Raw genomic sequence first — 24,970 nt, forward strand, 5'->3', positions numbered from 1 at the left:
TCGCTCCTCCCTGTACAGCAGTAAATGTCTTCCTTTCAGTCAGTCAGACTCACTGATAACTCCTCCCCTAAATTAGCTGCGTATGTAGCTGTGTTCAAGTGAATGGGGTGTGCTGTGGACAACTCAAACTCGGAGATGTCATCAGTCATTCAGGTGAAGGCAGCGTGGATAACTCAGACTCATGGGGCACACAGCTGAAGCATGAAAGCAGTGTGGGTAATTTGAATATAAGAACGGCTTGCAACGAATCGGTTCTTATCGTTCACTGAAAAGAACTGTTCAAAAGACTCGACTCGTCCGCGAATGTCACACTGGCTGAGCGAGCCAGGACCGATAACAGCTGTTAGATATCAGTGCATAGTAATGCACCACATTTCACTGCCGGTAACAGTAACGGCGTTGTAACGTTTCAAATAGTAATTTATTAGATTACCCATTACTGGAAAACAATAACTGCGTTAGTAACGCTGCTATTTTTAACGCCGTGATTCCCAACACTGCTGGTTATGAATTCAAAGTTTTTATTAGAACTGTCATCTTTCAGGCTAATGCTAATATACTCTCCCTTTATTTTGAGAAACTTTGGGGGGCTATTCTCTTAAATTATTTGTTCTAATTTCAACTAATGTTATAAGAAACAGAACTTGGAGATCTTTTTGCCTTTTGTCATTTTGTGAATTTTTTTGTGTTGTACAGTATTGTGCAAAGGTTGGTTTAGTAGAGATCAAATGACCAAACATATACATTTCTCAGCCTCTGTATTAAGATGCAATCTGGATATATGAGAAGTATGCACAACAGTAAAAACAAAAGTTCCAGGGAAAAAACAGCCTTTATAAACCAAAGTGGTAGCATTTAGTGTGACCTGCCTTTAATGCTTTTGTTCAGACAATATGAGATTTATATGCATTCATTTTCTGCTGTTTTATATCAGGTTTTATCCAACACATGTCAGATGTTTCTAACTGTTGGTGCTGCTTCTAGTCCTGGGGTCAGAGGTCACACTAAATAGTGATTTTAACCTTTAGAACCCATTTAGTTCAGTTTTTATGTGTGTCATTTAAGGCCGTGTACATATTTCCTGTATTTTCTTATTGAGAATAACAAATTAATATTTATGCTCATTCCAACCCGGCAAAAACAACAAACATAAAGGTGGCCCTAAGACATTTGCACAGTACTGTATATGTCTACATTTTGACACCAAGCTTTCCTTTTTTGCTGTAAATGTACTTACACAGAACAAAAATATAAACGTAACACTTTTGTGTGACAGCACATTTTAGAGTGGCCTTTTATTGTGGCCAGCCTAAGGCACACCTGTGCAATAATTATGCTGTCTAATCAGTATCTTGGTATGCCATACCTGTGAGGTGGACGGATTATCTCAGCAAAGAAGAAGTGCACACTAACACAGATTTAGACAAATTTATGAACAATATTTGACAGAAATAGGCCTTTTGTGTGCATAGAAAAAGAAAGTCTAAGATGTTTCAGTTCAGTTTATGAAAAATGGGAGCAAAAACAAAAGTGTCGCATTTATATTTGTGTTCAGTGTATTTTTCTTAAAGGGCTCATATTTTACTGAACCCACTTTTATTAGTCTTTGGTACGGTGGCTGACAAGGGCCAAACACATTGCAACGGCCCGATGCGTCTCAGTTAAAGAAAACAGCTGCAAGTACAGAAACGATGCAAATTCACAAACTCAAACACAAGTCTAAGCGAGGTACGAAAAGAGAAACGTGGCGCAAATGAAAAAATGCAACGCAAGACACAAAAACAAATGCATGATCATCAAATGCTCTGCAAATAAAGACACAATGCAAACCAAGAAAACATCTGCAAACGAAAAACGCTGCATAACCAGTCGCTACAACGGACGTGCTCCAAACCTGCAGCCAGCCTGCGTTTATAGACAACAGACTAGTGTCAAATAATATCAAATAAAAGTCACATGACCGTGCTACACCGTAACTTCAGTTTGTTCCCACTGTAGTTTGAAACTGTTCTCTGTCTCTCTCTCCATCCTGTGTGTCTCTGCATTGAGCTGTTCTGCTGACAGCGCCCCCTACAGGTCTGGAGCACTTCTGTTGTAGTCACTGGTTACGCAGCATTTTTTGTTTGTAGATGTTTTCTTTGGTTTGAATAATTTTGTACTTTGTTTCTCTACTTGCAGAGCATTTGATTATAATAATAATAATAATAATAATAATAATAATCTTTATTTATATAGCACTTTTCATACATTAAGACTGTAGCACAAAGTACTTTACATATCAGTTTAAAAATCAGTACCACCCACACACACACACACACACACACACACACGCAAACCCACAAGCGCACACATACTTAAAAAGACTGACTGAGCACGGGTAGACCAGAACGAAAAAGTAAAAGTAAAAGTAAAAGAGGAGGCGCTGTCTCAGGGAGCCATCCGCACCAGGAGGCAGCCGCTGACCCCGGCAACCAGGCACCAGCGACACAGCGCCGCATCCCAACCAGTGGGAGAGGGCCAACTGGGACCCCCACCCACCAGAAAGGAGCAGACCCCAGTGAAAGAAGGCGCCACAGCCCCCGGAGTCCGCAGCCGCCCCCCAGCATGGAGGGCTCCCTCTGATGAAACACCGGAGAATAAGAAACATTTAAAAGATATAAAAGAATTGATTAAAAGAAGCTAAATTTAAGACATATATGAAAATAATAAAAATATTAAACATTAAAATGATAAAACAGAAGCACTGGTTAAAAGAATCTTAAGATATATATATATTAAATATAACTATAAAACCTTTGAGTGGATAAAACAGAGGCATTAGTTAAAAGCCAAATTAAAAAGGTGGGTCTTGAGCCTGGTTTTAAAAATTTCTACATTCTCTGCGGCCCTGAGGTTCCCTGGCAGGTTGTTGCAAAGGCGAGGAGCATAATGCTGAAAAGCTGCCTCGCCATGAGTTTGATGATTTGATGATTATGTATTTTTGTTTCTTGCGGCACACTTTTTCATTTGCACCACGTTTCTCTTTTTGTACCTCATTTAGACTTGTGTGTGAGTTAGTGAATTTGCATTGTTTCTGTACTTGCAGCTGTTTTCTCTAAATGAGATTTACTGGGCTGTTACAGTGTGTTTGACCCTTGTTGGCCACCGTACTTTGGTTCATTTATTCGTGTATCTGGACCCTAATAGTGCCAAAAGTTTGAATTTGATCCCTCCAGGTGCTGCAAAGCTATCTTTATATACATTTTGGCAAAAACCGAGTGGATTTCTACAACCTGTTTTAATTCCTGCTTAATTTGTTACATCTATAACTAGTTACATCACGACATTTGCACAAATAAGGTTAAGACTTCCGACAAACATTTCTCTGAGTACGACATAATTGTTTATCAGCAACAGGGTTGTAGTCCATACCGAAAATATGTCCCAACTTTGAGCTGATTACCTAAAATGTTCAGTTGTTGTTTGAACGGGACAGAGCAGCACAGTCAACAACCTGGAGGGGGTGGGGCTTAAAGTGGCTCATTTGCATTTAAAGGGCCAGTGCTCAAAACCACCTTTCTAGTGTCATTGCTCAGAAATAGGGTTGAATATGGACCCGTGGAGTTGAATTAATGAAGAATTCAGACCCAAGCAGAGCATTTACATTTTATGTAGACCACAGGGAAATGTCTTAAAATGCATTTTTAAAAAAAGCAAAATATCACTCCTTTAAAAAGAAATATTGGTTTCCTTGATGACTACTAATCAGTATGATCCATGAGAAAAATATCAACTCCTATTGGAAAGTTTCTTAGTCAACTTTGACCATTATTCACTGCTTGAATAACTCAAAAACATGGGATGGCATGTGCGTGATATATATACACGAATAAGTGAAGTTATCGTGCATGGACCACAGCAGATATGGGTCAAACAAAGGAATTTTGATCCTCTTGCAGAGAGTCGTCTCCATTTAGGGTTGAGCGTGTCACTGTTTGTTATGTGCATGTCCTTATTGTGCTTAATCTATCAAACATCTGCACTGTGAGTTTTAATCCTGCTGTTCATTTCATTTCTGCTCCGTCCACAGCCTGCTGCGTGGAGCCGAGCAGATGGGGATGCATAAAGCCGTCAAGCCACAGTTTGGCGGCGGGATGCGTCGCTTCTGCTGTGAGGAGGACAACATCTACGAAAACATAGAGAGCGAGCTCTGCTTCTTTACCTCACAGGTTAGACGCCAAAACTGTGGTCCATGTGGGTGTAATGTCACGGTTGTTGACACATATCTGTAGTTTGGTGTTAAGAGAAAGGGTTTTTTTTTTTTTTTTTTTTTTTTTTTAGATTTGGTGCCATGTAAGCAAAACTGTATTATTAACCCTTTCATGCACAGTGGTCACCACAGTGGACAGCTGTTCTATTTATTTATTTTGTATTATTTATCGGTTTATTTGATAGGGATCATGCATATTTATTCAATCCAACTTTATTTGTAAAGCACTTTAAAACAGCGGCAGTGGACCAAAGTGCTGTATAGAAGAATAATTAAAACCAAAATAGAAGAATAAAGAATTTGTTGTTTTAGTTCCATATCAGCCAACACAGTGGACGCTTATGCACCATCCCATACACTGACATTCCTACCATTACTGTAACTTTGCTGTTTATGCAAAGTTACATGCTAATGCTAATTGTTATTAGATTGTAATTAACAGTTTTGTTTTGTTTGCTTGCTTATAATTTTTTTTTTTTTTTTGCATATTATATCCATGTAGGTATGTTAAAATGTGAGAAAATATCAGATTAGCAGCATTAAAAATGTTTTTATTTTGTCGTTTTCTCACAGTAAATAAGTAAACATGTGATTCTTTGCGTCTAAAATTAACATCGTTTTCAGCTGAGAGGACATTTTTGAAAAATAGGTTTGTGAAAAATCAATTGCATTATTTTTTTTTTTTTTCATGCTTAAAGAGGAATAAAAACACTGAGGAAAAAAATCTTGATTAAGGTTCTTATAATTCATGCATGAAAGGATTAATGCATAAATATCAGTTCATAATTTCACCTTTTAACTCTTTCATCCGTTATAAAACTGAGTGGGATCATTACTCCCAAACAAATAATCAGTCCAATTAGATTATTTTGAGTGAGATACATATATTACATTCAGTTGTTTGCTTAACCCATAAAGACCCAAGACCCATTTACTGATATGAAAAGTTAAATCCCTGTTGATCCATTAATCCTTTCAATCCATGTAAATCAGGGGTGTCAAACTCATTTTACTTCAGGGGCCACATTCAGCCCAATATGACCTCAAGTGGGCCGGACCAGTGAAATAACAACATTGAAAAAAGTGAAATTACATTATGATAATGTTTACATCTACAACATTTCCTTAAAAATCTGAATAACATGAACAACCTGAAATGTCTTAAGAAAAACAAGTGCAATTTTAACAATATTCTGACTCAGTTTATGAGTTTATCATTTACACATGTACATTACAACTTACATTACAACTACAAATACACAAAACATTTAATAACAGGCAGAGTATTGGTAGAATTGCACTTGTCTTTCTTAAGACATTTCAGGTAATTCACATTTTTTGTAAGCTAGTTTGTTAATATAAACATTTTCATGTAATTTTCCTTTTTTTTTTTTTTACACTTAAACAAAGATAAAATCTGTAGTTTTCATTATTTATAGGTTATTATGATAATATTTTACTGGTCTGACCCAAATGAGATTAATTGTTCTGTATGTGGAACCTGAATTAAAATGATTTTTTCACCATTGATTGTTAATATCTTCAGTGTAATTCATCCTACGAGCCGGATTGGACCCTTTGGCAGGCCGGATTTGGCCCCCGGGCCGCATGTTTGACACCTGTGATGTAAATAATTGAGGTAAAATACAGTTTCTCATCTTTTCATGATCATCAGATATGACCCATTTGGATGTTCAGAGGCTCCGTAGTTACCACGGAAACACCGTCATCTTCTACGACATTGATTCACTAGTAAAACCCATGGAGTTGGCTCAATGACAGTAGATGGACACACTTAGTTTATGTTCAGTTAATGATATATTTGACTGAAAAAGTAACTTTAGGTTCAGTTTTCTCTGTTTTTGATTTAAAAACCGTCAACTTTAATTTGAGCTTTGATGAACATCCACACGATCAATAAATTAAATATAGAGGAAAATACCTGATTTTCACTTAAGAATACAAAATAGAAAGCACAATATAAGAATAAATGTGATAAATCACTTAAAAAAGGTTAAAATAGAGAAAAATTCATTTGGGAATGGCCACAAAAGTAGCACTGGGTCTTTATGGGTTAAACACAAATGTAATGATCAATATATTTTTTAGCATAGTGTCCAAAAGGTACTTTCCTTTAAGTTAGCATACCAATTTATTAAGGAAAACTTAGAGCATAAGGGGTATTACCAAATATCTGATAATATAGAAAAAATATGAATTAATTATAAAGATCTCCTTTTCTTTTTTGTCAGACAGGTGGAAACAAGTAGATTTTTTTTTACCTTGACATGCTTCCTCAGAAGGGTCACTTGATGTTAGGATGATATGTCATTGTCAGCTGTTTTATCCACCTGTCTGACAAAAAACAAAAGGAGATATTTATATTTTCCATAGACAGTATGAACCTAATCAGACTATTAATTAACCCTTTCATGCATTAATTATGAGAACTATAGTTGAGTTTTTTGTTTGTTTGTTTTTTTGAGTGTTTTTATTCCTCCTTGGGCATGAAAAAAAAACAATACAATTGAGTTGTTTTTTTTTGTTTTTTTTTTATGGATTTACAAAAATGTCCACTCAGCTACACTTTGCATTGTATTCTTGAAGAAAAGAAACAAGTATTTAAAACCCAATATCAGAAAATGCTATGAAAACAATGAAATAAAAACATGTTTAATGCTGCTAATCTAATATTTTCTCACATTTTAACATAGTCTAATACTAGTTATTACTCACTTCATGGAGATAATGTCAAAAAAACAAAACAAAAACTTTTTGTCTAAAAATAACCCCAGAACTGTTTAATTACAGTCTCACAATTAACCGTTGTTTAAACTCAAACATGTTACTGCAGATCAGGTTTATCTAGAACAGCAAAGTTACAGTAATGGTATGAATGTCAGTGTTTGGGATGATGCATCAGTGTCCACTGTGTTGGCTGATATCCAACTAAAACAACAAAATATAAAAATATAATATACATAAAATAAAACATACAAGAGAACAGCTGTAGAATAGTTGTCCACTGTAGTAACCATTATGCATGAAAGGGTTAATTGAACAATCCAAGTAGTAATTGTGGTTTTGTACTTTAGAACAGCTACTTTGGAGTATTTATTGCAAGTATGAGTTTTAACTGAAGCTTCAATAACACCATGCATGAAAGGGTTAATCTCTAATTAACTGACTAATTAATGATGCTCTTACTAATTGTATCCAGGAGCGTCAGGGCATCATCAAGTATTGGCTGGACAACCTGCGAGCCAGACAGGGGGAGGTGCTTCACAACATCCACTTCCTGGAGGGACAGCCCATCAGTACGTTCTTATTTATTACGTTTTTTCTTCCAAATCTCTCTTTTACTGTTTACTGTCTTGGAGTCCAGGACATTGTTTACTCTTTCTTCTAAAATGCTGTGTCATGGTGGATGCAGCTCTTTTTTGTTGAGCAGCGACCAAATGTCACCAGAAAAAACTGTGTCGTGTGTAGTTCCAGAGCTTGAAGCCCGGGGAGTGATCCATCAAATGTTTCCTCTCCACGAGCAGAGGATCCTCAATCAGCTGATGACATCCTGGGTCCAGGCTGTGTGTGAACGGCAGCCTCTAGGTACGAAGCACCACTGATTTATTATAAAGACCATTCAGCAGGACACTAAAGACATGGCATCACTGTTACTAACAAATCACTCAAAGTAACATTGCTGAATACTGTCATATGATGTATTTCAGAGTATTGCATCATTTTTTGGTGTAATTTCCACTATTCTGACTCCTGGTCCTGCAGCAAAATGTATTTTAGCCTCCTTAGCCACGGTAGTGTAAGATATATTTCACTGCTGTACTTTGCTGTCAGATGGCCCTTAAGAACACGGAACTGAATCCCTGAATTGTACACTCAACAAAAATATAAACGCACCACTTTTGTTTTTGCTCCCATTTTTCATGAGCTGAACTCAAAGATCTAAAACTTTTTCTACGAACACAAAAGGCCTATTTCTCTCAAATATTGTTCATAAATTTGTCTAAATCTGTGCTAGTGAACACTTCTCCTTTGTCCTTTGCTGAGATAACCCATCCACCTCACAAGTGTGGCAGATCAAGATGCTGATTAGACAGCAGGATTATTGCACAGGTGTGACTTAGGCTGGCCACAATAAAAGGCCACTCTAAAATGTGCACTCTTACTGTATTGGGTGGTCCAGGGGGGTCAGAAAACCAGTCAGTATTTGGTGTGACCACCATTTTCCTCACACAGTGTTCTTCATGAATTCTCTGAAACAGCTTTGGAGATGGCTTATGGTAGAGAAATGAACATTCAATTCACAGGCAAAAGCTCTGGTGGAGATTCCTGAAGTCAGCATGCCAATTGTATATTCCTTCAAAACTTGTGACATCTGTGGTATTGTGCTGTGTGATAAAACTGCACATTTTGGAGTGGCCTTTTATTGTGGCCAGCCTAAGGCGCACCTGTGCAAAAATCATGCTGTCTAATCAGCATCTTGCTATGCCACACCTGTGAGGTGGATGGATTATCTCAGCGAAGAAGAAGTGCTCACTAACACAAATTTAGACAGATTTGTGAACAATATTTGAGAGAAATAAACCTTGTGTGTACACAGAAAAAGTTTTAGATCTTTGAGTTCAGCTCATGACAAATGGGAGCAAAAACAAAAGTGGTGCGTTTATATTTTTGTTGAGTGTACTTTTACTTTACAGGACATGAGAGGTGCTGATCTAGAGCTGACATGATCTCATTTACTTGGTTTTTGTTACCTTGGTGTTTAAAGGGTGAAGGGTAAATCAGGGTGCTTGAAAGTCTTAAAAAGTATGGAATTTTGAGATGCTGTTTTCCAGACCTTGAAAAGTCCGGAATTTTGTGTGAAAGTTATAACTCTTAAAAGGTGCAGGAGACTTTCGTGACCAATTTTTCATCAAATCTGTAAAACCTCAGTCATAGCCTAAGTATCATGAATCTGTAAGTCTCTGTGATTACTCACCTGAATCTCTTGCATTACGGTGAACAATTTCTAAGTGTCATCCACCATAAACAAACCATTTGTTTACAAACTTAGCCGGGAGGTCACTCAGGCATCTTCGGAATTTTGTCAGGACGGGCACTGTAGGAAAGGGAGGTTCGCGCAGCCACCTGACAGCAGCAGTGGCAGCACAACCATATGGTATTATATGGATGAAACAAACACGACGCGGAAACGGCTGAAATGAGGAAACGGCTGGAGGAATATGCATACAGGGAAGGGAGCTCCTGCTGTTTCCGCGTCGTGTCTGTTCCAGCTGCTCCTGTCAGGTGGCTGCGCGAACCTTCGCTTCCCACAATGCATGTTGCGACAAAATTCCGAAGATGCCCGAGTTACCTCCCGGCTCGGTTTGTAAACAAATGGTTTGTTTATGGTGGATGGCACTAAGAAATTGTTCACCGTAATTTAAGAGATTCAGGTGAGTAATCACAGAAAGACTTACAGATTCATGATACTTAGGCTATGACTGAGGTTTAACAGATTTGATAAAAAATTGGTCACGAAAGTCTCCTGCACCTTTAAAACCTAATGTGCCATCACTGACACACCCTGTGCATATGCAGTTTGGATGGCTGTAACTCTTTCACTGTTTGTGCAATTTTAAAAATTCCAACAGTTTCTGAAACCTGAGTCATTGCACTTTATATTTTTATTGGGTCAAAACAGGAATTTCCCTCACACCTGCACTAAAAGCTAGAAAAGAAGCCATTTTAGCAGTATTATTACATGCAGCAAATTGTAAATAACTGCTAGAGTTCAAAAATCCTAAGTGTTCTGAAAAAATGGGCCAAAGGACTTCACTCACAGCATATTTTTTAACCTTTTTATTGTTAAAATAAGAAAAAAAAAAAAAGTCCAGATGGACCATTTTAGGCTTAGGGTTTAAAGGATTAATAAAGTATGGAAAAAAGTTTTTCTCATAGTTGAATTTTAAAGTATGCTCAAAGACACAACCTTGTAAGATAAGAAAGACATAAGGGAAGCATATAGAAAATGTCATATGATTTCACTAACCGGACAGTACTGGAATGATTCTGGTCAAACTTGTTTGTGTGATATCCATGCACTTTTGTGATTTTCATATGTTTTAAAACATTTTTGTCAGTAAAGCACAATTTACTGTGAATTATGAATTCATTCATTCATACATTTATTAAAATGAAGTTTTCTACTACACACAACAGGTACAATCTCAACCAAAAAAGTAGGCACACAAGTACAAAAGCACATAAAATCAAGGTCTGGAAAAAGTCATGAATTTTTATTTGGATAAAGAGCAAGTACCCTGTAAACTGACAAAATGATAAACAAACCGTCAGGTGGATGCAGTGGTAGGAAGCAACTCACATGTTCTGGATAAGTTTATAATTTTATTAAGAGTGAGATAGCTTTGAAAAGAGCGATAAAAAAGCATCAGTCCATGTGGGAAAGTGCTGTCTGATAATTCTTATACAGCTGGACCACACAGAAAGCATTAACATTCATGTTCGGATGTTACACCCGAAGTGTGTGAAGAAGAGGCATCGCAGGTTTTTCCTTCCTGCAGCTGTTAGGCTCCACAACAGAGACTGCTCCAAATATTCTGTGCAATAAACCATATTCACATGTAGAATCTATACCAGGGGTGTCAAACTCATTTTCTTCCGGGGGCCACATTCAGCCTAATTTAATCTGAAGTGGGCAGGACCAGTAAAATAATAGCATAATAGCCAATAAATAATGACAAATCCAAATCATTAGTGCAAAAATAACATTCAGTTATACCAATATTTACATTTACAAACTATCCAAACAAAGAGGATGTGAATGTCCTGAAAAAAATGAAATTTAAGTACAATTTCATCAATATTATGCCTCAACTTTTCATTTATACTTGTGCATTAGGGATCAGTTCTACAACGGCACAAAACATTTAGTAACAGGCAGAATATTGTTAAAATTGCCCTTAATTTTCTTTAGACATTTCAGGTTATTCATATTTGTTGAGGTTATTCACATTTAATTATTAAAGGAGAGTTTGTTAATGTAAATATTTTCAAATTTTAATGTTTTATGCACTAAATCAAAGAGAAAAAATGGTGTTGTCATTATTTGTAGGTTATTATGATATTATTTTTGAGTTTGATGCCCTAACTTGCACTTTCCAAGTTCGTCCCACGGGCTGGATTGGAATCTTTGGCAGGACGGTTTTGCCCCCTGGGCCACATGTTTGACACCTGTGATCTATACACATGTCTATATATATGATGAAAACGTAAATATGTGTATATAGGTGTACATGTGAGTATATCCCCTATCCAGCCTGTGGCATGTTCAGCATGTGCACAGCTATAAACAGTATTTATAACTTTTTTTGATTTGTTGGTTACATGTCTACATTCCCTATTGTGTATCTGTTGGTTGTGCTGACTGAATGCTCTGTTTTGCTCTTGCATGCTTTGTTTGTGCTCCACTCTGGTGCTGTAAATTTGGAATTTCCCCTTGTGGGACTAATAAAAGAATATCTTATCTTATCTTATCTTATCTTATCTTATCTTATCTTATCTTATTCAGAATGATTCGAAGCAGGAATGTATGTGATGAGCCACTTTCAACCCATGAAATGACATTTTTTTTCATATTTATCAAGATTAGCACCAATATCAATGTGTTGTATCACAGTACAGTGAGTGTGCAGTAAGTATAAGTATAATTGTTCTTTTCTCCAGCTCTGCATAAATCCTGCTTTCCTCTCTGTTACAGATGATATATGTGACTACTTTGGGGTCAAGATCGGGATGTATTTTGCCTGGCTGGGGTTTTACACCAACTCCATGCTTTACCCTGCTGTGATTGGCTTTCTACTGTGGATACTAGCAGAGGCTGACCAGGTACTGGGAGTTCAACAGGATACTGCTTTTCCAGCTAAGACTCATTTTTAATATTTTATCTACTTTAGGTATATTTAACCCTTTCATGCATGAATTGTGAGAACCTTAGTCAAGATTTTTTTCTTCAGTGTTTTTATTCCTCCTTAGGCATGAAAAGAAACAATGTGATCAAGTTTTTTTTTCTATGGAGTTACAAAAATATCCATGCATTTAATTTTTGAAAAGAAACATATTTGAAACCCAATATCAGAAAGTGATATGAAAACAATGAAATAAAAACATTTTTTAATGCTGCTAATCTGATGTTTTCTCACATTTTAACATATTCTAATACTAGTAATTACTCACTTCATGGAGATAATATGCAAAAAAAAAACCTTCTTGTCTAACAAATAACAAATGATTTACACTAAAACATGTTACTGCAGATCAGGTTTACCAAGAATAGCAAAGTTACAGTAATGGTATGAATGTCAGTGTATGAGATGATGCGTAAGTGTCCACTGTGTTGGCTGATATGAAATTAAAACAACAAAACCCATAAATATACAAGAGAACAGCTGGAGAATAACTGTCCACTGTAGTGACCGCTATGCATGAAAGGGTTAAAGGGGTCATATTTTGCTAAATACACTTTTATTAGTCTTCGGTTCATTTATTTGTGTATTTGGACCCTAATAGTTCATAAAGTTTAAATTTGAACCCTCCAGGTGCTGCAAAGCTATCTATATATTAAGTTTGGCAAAAAACTGAGTGGATTTCTACAACCTGTTTTATTTCCTGCTTGATTTGTTACATCTATAACTAGTTACGTCACAACATTTGCACATATAAGGTCAAGACTTCCGAAGAACATTTCTCAGAGTACGACATAATTGTTTGTCAGCAACAGCAGTTGTAGTAAAAACTGAACATTTGTCCAAACTTCGAGCCAATTACCTAAAATGTTCAGTTGTTGGTTGTTAACGAACACAAGTGGCTGAACGGGACAGAGCAGCACAGCCAACATCCTGGAAGGGGTGGGGCGTGAAGTGGCTCATTTGCATTTAAAGGGCCAGCACTCAAAATGACCTTTCTGGTGTCATTAGTCAGAAACAGGGCTGAAGACGGACCTGTGGAGTTGAATTAATGAAGAATTCAGACCCAAGCAGAGCATTTACAGTTTATGTGTATGTGTATGTGACTGTATGTGTATCAGGGTTATTATCGTTAACAAAAACTAACGAAATGACAAAAACTAGAATTGTAAAAATATTTTGGTTAACTGAAATAAATAAAAACTATAATTAAAAGAAAAAAACGACAACTAACTGAAACTGTATTGTGTGATTACTAAAGTAACTAAAACGCATAAAAATTGTGGATACAATTCCCTTCGTTTTCGTCTTTGTCAGTGTCAGATTGATATAATATTGATTTATTTCCCTCAAGCAATTTTAGCTAGCGGCACCATATGATATTTAATGATCCATCACTTGTGGTCACTTGTGATTTAGAGTCGTCTTCTGGTCCCCACGCTACCTGGAAACATGGAGACTAAAGTTGGGAGAAAGCAGCTGGGATTTATTTGAATATAAAAAAGATAAAAGATATGAAGAAACTAAAACTAAGCATTTAGAAAATAATGAAAACTAATAAAAACTAGAAAACCTGCTCTAAAAACTAATTAAAACTAACTGAATTAGAGAAAAAAAAAGTCAAAACTAAATAAAACTAAACTACAATGAAAAATCCAAAACTATGATAACCTTGATGTGTATAGGTGGACCGGTTTATAGGGGTGTGTTTATGGATAATCATAATCTTATGTTGTATAACATCTAATTAGGCACTAAGAGACTGAGGACTGGAATCGGGGGATAGGACTGGATAAGCGTTGGCTTCTTCCTACTCCCTTTCAGGCATAACAGTTGTTCTTTTCTCTATTATTCTATTTTTTATTTTTGTTTTTTTTTTGTTTTATTTTTTTCCTATGTTTGGTATTTTGTTTGTGTCTGAAATAAACTAAACTAAACTAAACTAAACTAAACTGGCTTCTTCCTGCTCCCTTTCAGGCACAACAGTTGTTCTTTTTTCTATTTTTCTATTTTTTTTATTTTTGTTTTGTTTTATTTTTTCCCCTATGTTTTGTATTGTGTTTGTGTCTGAGCTAAACTAAACTAAACTAAACTAAACTAAACTAAACTAAACTAAACTGGCTTCTTCCTGCTCCCTTTCAGGCACAACAGTTGTTCTTTTTTCTATTATTCTACTTTTTATTTTTGTTTTGTTTTATTTTTTTCCCCTATGTTTTGTATTATGTGTGTGTCTGAAATAAATTAAACTAAACTAAACTAAACTAAACTAAACTGGCTTCTTCCTGCTCCCTTTCAGGCACAACAGTTGTTCTTTTTTCTATTATTCTACTTTTTATTTTTGTTTTGTTTTATTTTTTTTCCTATGTTTTGTATTATGTTTGCGTCTAAACTAAACTAAACTAAACTTAACTAAACTGGCTTCTTCCTGCTCCCTTTCAGGCACAACAGTTGTTCTTTTTCTCTATTTTTCTATTTTTTATTTTTGTTTTGTTTTATTTTTCCACTATGTTTTGTATTATGTTTGTGTCTAAACTAAACTAAACTATGTAGACCACAGAGAAATGTTTTAAAATGCTTAATTCCATTTTAAAAAAGCAAACTATCACTCCTTTAAGCCAGATTGTGATTTTCATCTGTATTTTTACATGTGTATCTTTATTCTCGTTTGCTCACGTTTACTAAATGCTATGCTGCCTGTGAAAATGTGCTTTAATAACAGAAAAAATCAGGTGACAGTGGCAAGAAAACATTCAGTAATAAACCCATTAATGGCTGATGTAAATGTCTTATGTCTCCTCCTGTTGTTCAGACCAGTCAGGATATCTGCTGTGTGGTGTTCGCCCTCTTCAACGTTGTGTGGGCGACGTTGTTTTTGGAGCGCTGGAAGAGGCGAGAGGCGGAGCTGGCCTACAGGTGGGGCACCCTGGACACTCCTGCTGAGTCTTTGGAGGAGCCCAGACCACAGTTCAGGGTGAGGAGCATGACTCAGAGTGTAACTTCACCACCTTAGAGTCTAACGCCACTAACTGCTGCCGATAAATTCTGAGGCTGAGTGTGTGATGACCAACATCTGAATATGCGGATGTGAGGAGGAGCTCAGGGACAGAGAATTATAAGACAACTCGCAGAATCATGTGAGGCTCTGAAAGGGTTAGTTTGAGTTGTTCTGGTTTTACCACTTTAGAAAGGGCCATGTAAAAATGAATGTTTGTTTAACCTATAAAGACCCAAATATCCACCGGCGACCAGAAATATCTACTGATGTAAACCCTATCAGCCCACCAAAAAAATTATATTAATATTCATCTACTATAAAAACATAATAAATCAGGACAATTAATGTTTTTTTCAACTTTTGCTCAAAGTTTAGACCCTAATGTTAATAAAAGTACATCAAAAGTGTATTTTAGTGCAAACTTTAATGTTCAAACATGATTTTTAATCTTTGTGAGGTGAAATATACGCTATTAAAAAGTCTCCGACACGAACAATTAGTTTATGCATATCATCGTCAATCCAGCCGAAAAAAAACAGGCGAGGATAAAAAATTCCAATTTCTCTTTTAGTTTGTTACAGTTTACTCAGGCATAGTAATAGATACAATATTTTAGACCACAGGTGTCAAACATGCGGCCCGGGGGCCAAAACCGGCCCGCCAAAGTTTCCAATCCGGCCTGCGGGATGAATTTGCAAAGTGTAAAAATTACCCTGAAGATATTAACAGTCAAGGGCATCAAACTCAAAAATAATAGCATAATAACCTAGAAATAATTACTCCAAATTTTCTTCTTTAATGTGAAAAAAATAATAACAATATGACATTATTCCTATAAATAATGGCAACACCAATTTTTTCTCTTTGATTTATTGCAAAGAACATTAAATTCTAATATCCTTTAATAATAAAATGTCAATAACCGGAACAAATATGAACAACCTGAAATATCTAAAGAAAAAAAAGTGCAATTTTAACAAATGTTTTGTGCCTTGGTAGAGCTGATCTGTAATGCACATGTATAAATCATAAGTTGAGGCATAATATTGATAAAACTGTGCTTATTTTTCTTCAGTTTTTTATTTTTTATTTTTTTTATTTATTTTTTTTTTAGATTATTCACATCTTTTTTGTTTTGGATAGTTTGTAAAATGTAAAAATTTGGGGGATTTAAGTTATTTAAGTTATTTTTTGCACTGAAAAATTTGGAGTTGTTATTATTTATAGGTTTTTATGCTATTATTTTATTGGTTTGGCCTGCTTGAGATCGAATTGGGCTGAATGTGGCCCCTGAACTAAAATGAGTTCGACACCCCTGCTTTAGACAATGGGAATAGATTCTGTGAGGTCTCTAAATGTCCATAGACACCAAGAACATCCATATGAACCTTATTATTGTGAAGTAATTCTTCATTTACTTTGGGTATGTCTTTTTAGGCGTTTTTCCGCTGAAAATATGGTCAGGGTTAAACAGGTTAAGACCAACATCTCTATCGTCATCATTGAGGAATCGGAGAAGAAAGCGGTAGGAAACCAACAATCTTTTCTAAACGGTGAAGTATCTGTTAACCATCAGCAGACAAAGTTGTAACTACATTATTAACAGTAGTTGTGCAGGTAGAGGAAAGTATTTCAATACAGACTGCAGAATACATACCTCTAATTATTATTTATTATATATATTTTGTGAAATTGGACCAGTGATTTTCAACCTTGGGGTCGGGACCCCACATGGGGTCACCTGGAATCAAATGGGGTCACCTGAAATTTCTAGTAATTGATAAAAAATTAAACCTTACTACTAAAAATGTATATTGTATAGCCTAAATGTTGTCTAAAATTAACATTTATTTGCAACATATTATAGCAATCTATTACACAATCAAAAACAAATTAATTTTAGCAAATAAAATGTCTCCATTTTAAATGTCTAGGGTCACCTGAAATGTCTAATAATTTATTTAAAAAAAATAAATAAATAAAAAAAATTGAAACTTACTAATAAAAATGTACATTATATAGTCTAAATGTTGTCTAAAATTAACGTTAATTTGCAACATAGTATAGCAAACTATTACACAATCAAAAACAAATTAATTTTAGCAAATAAAATGTCTCCATTTTAAATGTCTAGGGTCACCTGAAATGTCTAATAATTTAGAAATAAATAAATAAATAAATAAAAAAATTTGAAACTTACTTATAAAAAATTAACATTATATAGTCTAAATATTGTCTAAAATTAATGTTAATTTGCAACATAGTATAGCAAACTATTACACAATCAAAAACAAATTAATTTTAGCAAATAAAATGTCTCCATTTTAAATGTCTAGGGTCACCTGAAATGTCTAATAATTTATAAAAAAAAATAAAATAAAATAAAATTGAAACTTACTAATAAAAATTTATACATTATGTAGTCTAAATGTTGTCTAAAATTAATGTTAATTTGCAACAAAGTATAGCAAACTATTACATGATAAAAAACAAATTAATTTTACCCAAAAAAATGTCTCTGTTTTGAATGTCTGGGGTCGCCAGAAATTTGTGATGTTAAAATGGGGTCACGAGCCAAAAAAGGTTGGGAACCACTGCACTAATCTTATCAATACATGTAAATAATTGGTGTAAAATGCAGGTTATCTCTTTTTCGTGGTCATCAGATATGACCCATTTGGACGTTCAGAGGCTCCGTAGTTACCGTGGAAACACTGTCATCTTCTCCAACATTGATTCACCAGTAAAACTGATGGAGTTGGATCAATGACAGTGGATGGACACACTAGGTTTATGTTCAGTTATTTATATATTTTACTGAAAAAATCACTGTTTTTTTTCCAGTTTCCTCTGTTTCTGCTATAATAACCCTCAACTCTAATCTGAGCTTTTATGAACATCTACATCTGGGGTGTCAAACTCATTTTAGTTCAGGGGCCACATTCAGCCCAATTCGATCTCAAGTGGGCCAAACCAATAAAAAAACACTGGTCTACAATTTTTTAGAAATGATTTGCTTCAGAGACTAAATGTGCTAAATGTTACGTATTTTAATAAGATTAATTGGAAAATAAATGATAAAAGTGCCGGTTTGCTGATGTTTTCAAGGTATATGATTAAGTGTTATTACACATATATATTGGTTTATGTACATTTATATAATAGTTTTATAAATCTTCCACTAAATAGAACCTGTAAAGTGAATGTATTCTAATGTGCAGACAGTGTTTTGAAGTAGATCTTGTAGCTCTGAGACAAATATTCCTTTTGAATCAAACCCATTCTCTCGTTAATTCTTGAATTTCACATTTTGACCCAAGGCTGTATCTTGGAAAGTTCAGCCAACCAGCATTTTTTACTTGATTTTTCTTTATCAGTGACTCTCATGTGGTAAAATTTCATTACTTTTATTCTGGAAGCATTTTCTTTGTAGACTAGTGTAATAGCATAAAAACCTATAAATAATAACAACTCCAAATTTTTCAGTGCAAAAAATAACTTAAATAACTTAAATCCTGAAAATTTTTACATTTTACAAACTATCCAAAACAAAAAAGATGTGAATAATCTAAAAAAAAGAAAAAGAAATTTCTGAAGAAAAATAAACACAATTTTATCAATATTATGCCTCAACTTATGATTTATACATGTGCATTACAGATCAGCTCTACCGAGGCACAAAACATTTGTTAAAATTGCACTTTTTTTCTTTAGATATTTCAGGTTGTTCATATTTGTTCCAGTTATTGACATTTTATTCTTAAAGGATATCAGAATTTAATGTTCTTTGCAATAAACCAGAGAAAAAATTGGTGTTGCCATTATTTATAGGAATAATGTCATATTGTTATTATTTTTTTCACGTTAAAGAAGAAAATTTGGAGTAATTATTTATAGGTTATTATGCTATTATTTTTTAATTTGATGCCCTTGACTGTTAATATCTTCAGGGTAATTTTTGCACTTTGCAAATTCATCCCGCGGGCTGGACTGGAACCTTTGTCCCCCGGGCTGCATGTTTGACACCTGTGATTTACATGATAAGTAAATTAAATAGAGGGAATGTTGAGCTGCATTATGTAATAAATTCCCATTATGTAATAAAAGTTCAAAATGTAATAAGAATGTCACGTCATCTTGTAATAAAGCCGCATTATGTAATAAACTGACGCATTTTGTAATAAACTACCTCAATGCATTATGTAGTAAATTTTTTCGCATTATGTAGTAAGTTATTACAATTTGAGAAATTTATGACAAAATGCACTTGACACATTTTTATTTTCAGGAAAATGTAATGTGTTAAACTAATCTTTAAACTGTGTGGTTAAAGTTCTGATTACATTACCTGTAGCTCCTGTGACTAATTTCTTCTAAATTGCTCTGAAATTATATTAATAACTTGGATTGTTATTACATCATGAACCATGTTATTACATTTTTTTTAAACAAAAATGTGTCAAGTGCAATTTGTAATAAATTTCTCAAACTATAACAACTTACTACATAACGTGAAAAAATTTACTATGTAATGCGTTGACGTAGTTTATTACAAAATGCGCCAGTTTATTACATAATGCGGCTTTATTACAAGATGACATGACAGTCTTATTACATTTTGAACGTTTATTACATAATGGGAATTTATTACATAATGCGGCTCAACAGGAAAATACCTGGTTTTTACTGTAACAAGACAAAACACAGAGGATAATGCGTCAATAAATAGTGATAAATCATTTCAAAAAGGTTAAATTTAAATTCATATGGGAACAGCCATAAAAGTCTTATTGTCATTCAATATTTCCCCTTAAGGAAATGAAGCCTCTTGGAACTACCCAAGATCAATAACAAACAGAGCAGTTCTACAGTCTGTATTGTCGTGTCTCGGTGGTGTTTTAATTTGTTATTTCAGATTCATGAAATTAACAAATCGACACAGCAGTTTTACGAGGCTAAATCACTGCCCTCGTGTGAGTCTGGTGGTTCAGAACATGAAAGCCATAAAAAGACATCAAGTCGACAGGTCGAAAAATAAAAAGGGTTTGGCAGAATCTGACTGAACGTGAAACAGCTAAACCGTCAGTAGAGGAAAGTCATTTATTTATTCTATTAGCGCTAATGAATGACTTAATGGAATCAAGGTGGGAAGGTTAAAGAAGAATTAAGCTTGCACAGACATGAATGAAAAACTTCGAGTAGTGCTGTGTTAAAGACCCATAAAGACCCAAACAGCCACCAGAGACCAAAAGCATCTACTGTTCTAAAATGTTTAATACCTGTTCAAACACTTATCTTATCAATGCATGCAAATAATTGGTGTAAAATGCAGTTTGTCGTCTTTTCATGGTCATCAGATATGACCCATTTGGACGTTCAGAGGCTTCGTAGTGAACGTGGAAACACTGTTATCTTCTCCAACATTGATTCACCAGTAAAACCCATGAAGTCGGATCAATGACAGTGGATGAGACATACAGGGGTTGGACAAAATAATGGAAACACCTTCACCTCAAGATGATAATGCCCCAATCCATACAGCTAGAATTGTTAAAGAATGACATGAGGAACATTCTAATGAAGTTGAGCATCTCGTATGGCCGGCACAGTCCCCAGACCTCAACATTATTGAGCATTTATGGTCAGTTTTAGAGATTCAAGTAAGACGTCGATTTCCACCGCCATCGTCTCTAAAAGAGTTGGAGGGTATTCTAACTGAAGAATGGCTTAAAATTCCTTTGGAAACAATTCACAAGTTGTATGAATCAACACCTCGGAGAATTGAGGCTGTAATTGCCGCAAAAGGGGGACCTACACCATATTAACCCTTTCATGCATAAAGGTCACTACAGTGGACAGCTATTCTACAGCTGTTCTCTTGTATATTCATGGGTTTGGTTATTTTAGTTCCATATCAGCCAACACAGTGGACACTTATGCATCATCCCATACACTGTAATTCATACCATTACTGTAACTTTGCTGTTCTTGATAAACCTGATCTGCAGTAACATGTTCCAGTGTATATCAACTGTTATTTGTTAGGGAAAAAAAGGTTTTTTTTTTTTTGTTTTTTTGCATATTATCTCCATGAAAAGAGTAATAATTAGTATTAGAATATGTTAAAATGTGAGATTAAAATGTGAAATGTCAGATTTTATTTCATTGTTTTAATATCAATTTCTGATATTGGGTTTGAAACACGTTTCTTTACTTCAAAAATTAAATGCATGGACATTTTTGTAACTCCATGAAAAAAAAACAAAACTTGATCACAGTTTTTTTTTTCATGCCTATGGAAAAATAAAAACACTCAAGAGAAAAATCTTAACTAAGGTTGTCATGGTTAGTGCATGAAAGGGTTAAATTATATTTTGTTGATGTTTTAAGGTGTTTCCATTATTTTGTCCAACCCCTGTATGGTTTATGTTCAGTTAATGATAAATTTTGCTAAAAAAGTCTTTTTTTTTCAGTTTTCTCTGTTCTGATATAATAACCTTTGAAATTACTCTGAGCTTTTATGAACATCTACATCAGGGGTGTCAAACTCATTTTAGTTCAGGGGCCAGGTTCAGCTAAATTTGATCTCAAGTGGGCCGGACCAGTAACATAATAACGTAATAATATAGAAATAATGCCAACTCCAAAATTTTCTCTATGTTTTAGAGTAAAAAAAAAGTAAGATTAAACAATGAAAATGTTTACATCTACAAACTATCCTTTCAAACAATGTGAATAACATGAACAAACTGAAACAATAAGTGTAATTTTAACAATATTATGTTTCAGTTTATCATTTATACATGTACATTGTAACTTACAGATCACGGCGGGTCTACAAATACACAAAACATTTAATATCAAACAGAATCTGGTTAAAATTGTACTTACTTCTCTTAAAACATTTCAGATTATTCATATTTGTTCAGGTTACTCACTTTTTTTTTTTAAATTATACTTTGTTTTAGTGTAAATACATGAAAATATTTACAATTACTAAGAGAAAAAATTTGGAGTTGTGAGTATTTATATGTTATTATGATAGTATTTGACTGGTTCTGACCCACTTGAGATTGAATTGGTCTGAATGTGGAACCTGAACTAAAAGGATTGTTAATATCTTAGTGTAATTTTTGCATTTCACAAATTCATCCCAAGGGCCGGACTGGACCCTTTGGCGGGCCGGATTTAGCCCCCGGGCCGCATGTTTGACACCTGTGATCTACATGATCAGTGAATTAAATATAGAAAAATACATGATTTACACTGGGAAAAAAACAAAATAAAGAGGATAATGGTACAATAAATGATGATAAATCACTTAAGAAAAGTTAAATATAGAGAAAAATTCACTTGAGACCTCCCACATAAGTACCACTGTGTCTGTATGAGTTAATTACAAAACTGAGAAATACAAATTTTCTTGCCTTACAATCTAAGTAACAGTTATGTTTATCCCTCCAGCATACAGTGTGGGGGATATAGTGATCAACATGTCTGTCCTTCATAAGTGTTTTTCTTGTGCATAAATAGAAACCATCCAGAATTTTTCTCTAAATATGCCACAGTTTCTCAGTTTCGTCTTGGAACTCTATCTTTGGCCAGTCTGTCTGTTGTACACATACTAGATTCATCTGTTATCAGTGGACTACTTTAGTGAAATTAAACTAACATTCTTAGATGCCATTTTTTCAGTTTTGCGGTTCAGGGGGACATGTCGTTCTCTGGTGGTTCTTCTTTTTGTCTTTTCTGTTTTCTGCTGTATTTGGGTGCTTCTATGAAACTGGTCCCTAAAAACAGGACAGAGGGACTAAAAATTTAAACCAGATATACAGGGTGGGGAAGCAAAATTTACAATGAACATTTAGTTGTTTTTTCTCATCAGGCACTACGTCAATTGTTTTGAAACCAAACATATCTTGATGTCATAATCATACCTAACACTATTATCCATACCTTTTCAGAAACTTTTGCCCATATGAGTAATCAGGAAAGCAAACGTCAAAGAGTGTGTGATTTGCTGAATGCACTCGTCACACCAAAGGAGATTTCAAAAATAGTTGGAGTGTCCATAAAGACTGTTTATAATGGAAAGAAGAGAATGACTATGAGCAAAACTATTACGAGAAAGTCTGGAAGTGGAGGAAGCAACAAAAAAAACGTACCAAAGTTTTTATTAAAGCTCTCAAATCCAAAATCCTAAAGGATCCAACCAAATCCATGAGAAAAATGGCAATTGAACTTGAGGTAGACAACAAGACCGTTAGAAATGCAGTAAAATATGATTTGAAGATTTAAATTCTCATGACTTTCAATAAACTAATTGGTCATATACTGTCTTTCAATCCCTGCCTCAAAATATTGTAAATTTTGCTTCCCCACCCTGTAGACTAATGTTATGAAGAAAGTTTGGAAGCACTTTAGGTCCATTTAAAAATAAATATTTACTGAATAAAGGAGAGACTATTTTTCTGATAAAACACATTTTTAAAAATTATTTTATACAAAAATCTGCATGTAACTAGGGATGTAACGAATACCGGTATAATGATAAACCGCGGTAAAATTCCTGATGGTTAGTATTACCGATGAAATTCTAATTATCATGATAACCGTGTTTGATTACCGCATTTTGAAAGAGAAAGGGAGAGAGGGAGAGACTATCTATCTATTTATCTATCTCTGAAAAAGAAACAAAAACAACTCAAACTTGATATGGAAAATGGTCAAACAATGGCCGTAAGGTGCCATCTTTAATGCACATTTATATGTTTGATGTTTACTTGTTAATTTTTGAATGTTTCTGCCAACAGAAGGTACATTGTGCCTGTTATTTTATTATTATTATTATTATTTTTTAAGTACAACTTGGTTAAATTATTTCAGTGTGTGTATTAGTACTTTTTGAACATTTTGAGCACATTTCAACAATACTATAATAACTGTGATAATTTTAGTCACATTGACCGTGATATGAAATTTTCGTATCGTTACATCCTTACATGTAACACAGTAAAAAGGATACGAAAATTACACGCTACAATTTCTTTCAAATATATTTTTATTGTGTCACAGGTACATTTTGGGAATCGAACTAATTATACAAGGTGGAGTGTTTCACAAAAATGACCAGTGTTGCAAAATCACTCATGATTACTATGTGTTTAACTCAGCAGGTTCCGCATGTAACACAAGTGGACATGATGGGTTACACACAAAACCTGGAATGAGACTGAGATTAATGAAAAACCCACATGTCTGGATTAAAAAAAAACACTAGGATTGTCAAATTTAACACAATGTCTTTATTTATAGCGCTATATAAGACCATTTCAAGCCATGTTTTCCAGATACAATGCACTGACACCTATAGGTAGTTTTTCATGTCCCAATTTTGGTCCTATTTTTGACCCCAATATTTTACTAAAAATTCATTAATTTTGGGATGGTTCAGAGCAAGAGTATATATATTTTTTTGCATTTATCTGAGATCATGATTAGGTACATCCTTGGGGGAAATATGTTGAAATTTCTTTATTATTGGGTCTAAAAAGTACCAGATACCAAAATGAACCCAGTTTCACAGAAGCACCCAGTTATCTAAAATTTCTCTTCAGGGTAGTTTTGCTGTAGTTAAAACCTCATCCATTGTTAACTGATGCATCCAATAGATCAGGGGTGTCAAACTCATTTTCTTCACTCAGGCCAGTTTAATCTGAAGTGGGCCGAACCAGTAAAATAATA

At 34.6% G+C, this 24,970-nt stretch overlaps 1 protein-coding gene across 2 annotated transcripts in view; it reads left to right on the plus strand.

Moving 5' to 3' along the window:
- Positions 1-24,970, plus strand: part of LOC115436781 (anoctamin-8-like) — a 60,033-nt gene that overhangs the window by 4,743 nt on the left and 30,320 nt on the right. Inside the window, exons 3-7 of one of the 2 annotated variants that reach the window (XM_030159714.1) lie at positions 4,070-4,208; positions 7,470-7,566; positions 7,739-7,855; positions 12,027-12,154; positions 15,041-15,202. In XM_030159714.1, the coding sequence (XP_030015574.1) occupies positions 4,070-4,208; positions 7,470-7,566; positions 7,739-7,855; positions 12,027-12,154; positions 15,041-15,202 (643 nt within the window). Of the gene's footprint in view, positions 1-4,069; positions 4,209-7,469; positions 7,567-7,738; positions 7,856-12,026; positions 12,188-15,040; positions 15,203-24,970 lie in introns of both variants that reach the window. The other variant, XM_030159715.1, reaches the window with a different exon arrangement.

This window comes from Sphaeramia orbicularis, chromosome 17, assembly GCF_902148855.1.
Source record: "Sphaeramia orbicularis chromosome 17, fSphaOr1.1, whole genome shotgun sequence".
In the NCBI taxonomy this organism is placed as follows: Eukaryota; Metazoa; Chordata; class Actinopteri; order Kurtiformes; family Apogonidae; genus Sphaeramia; species Sphaeramia orbicularis.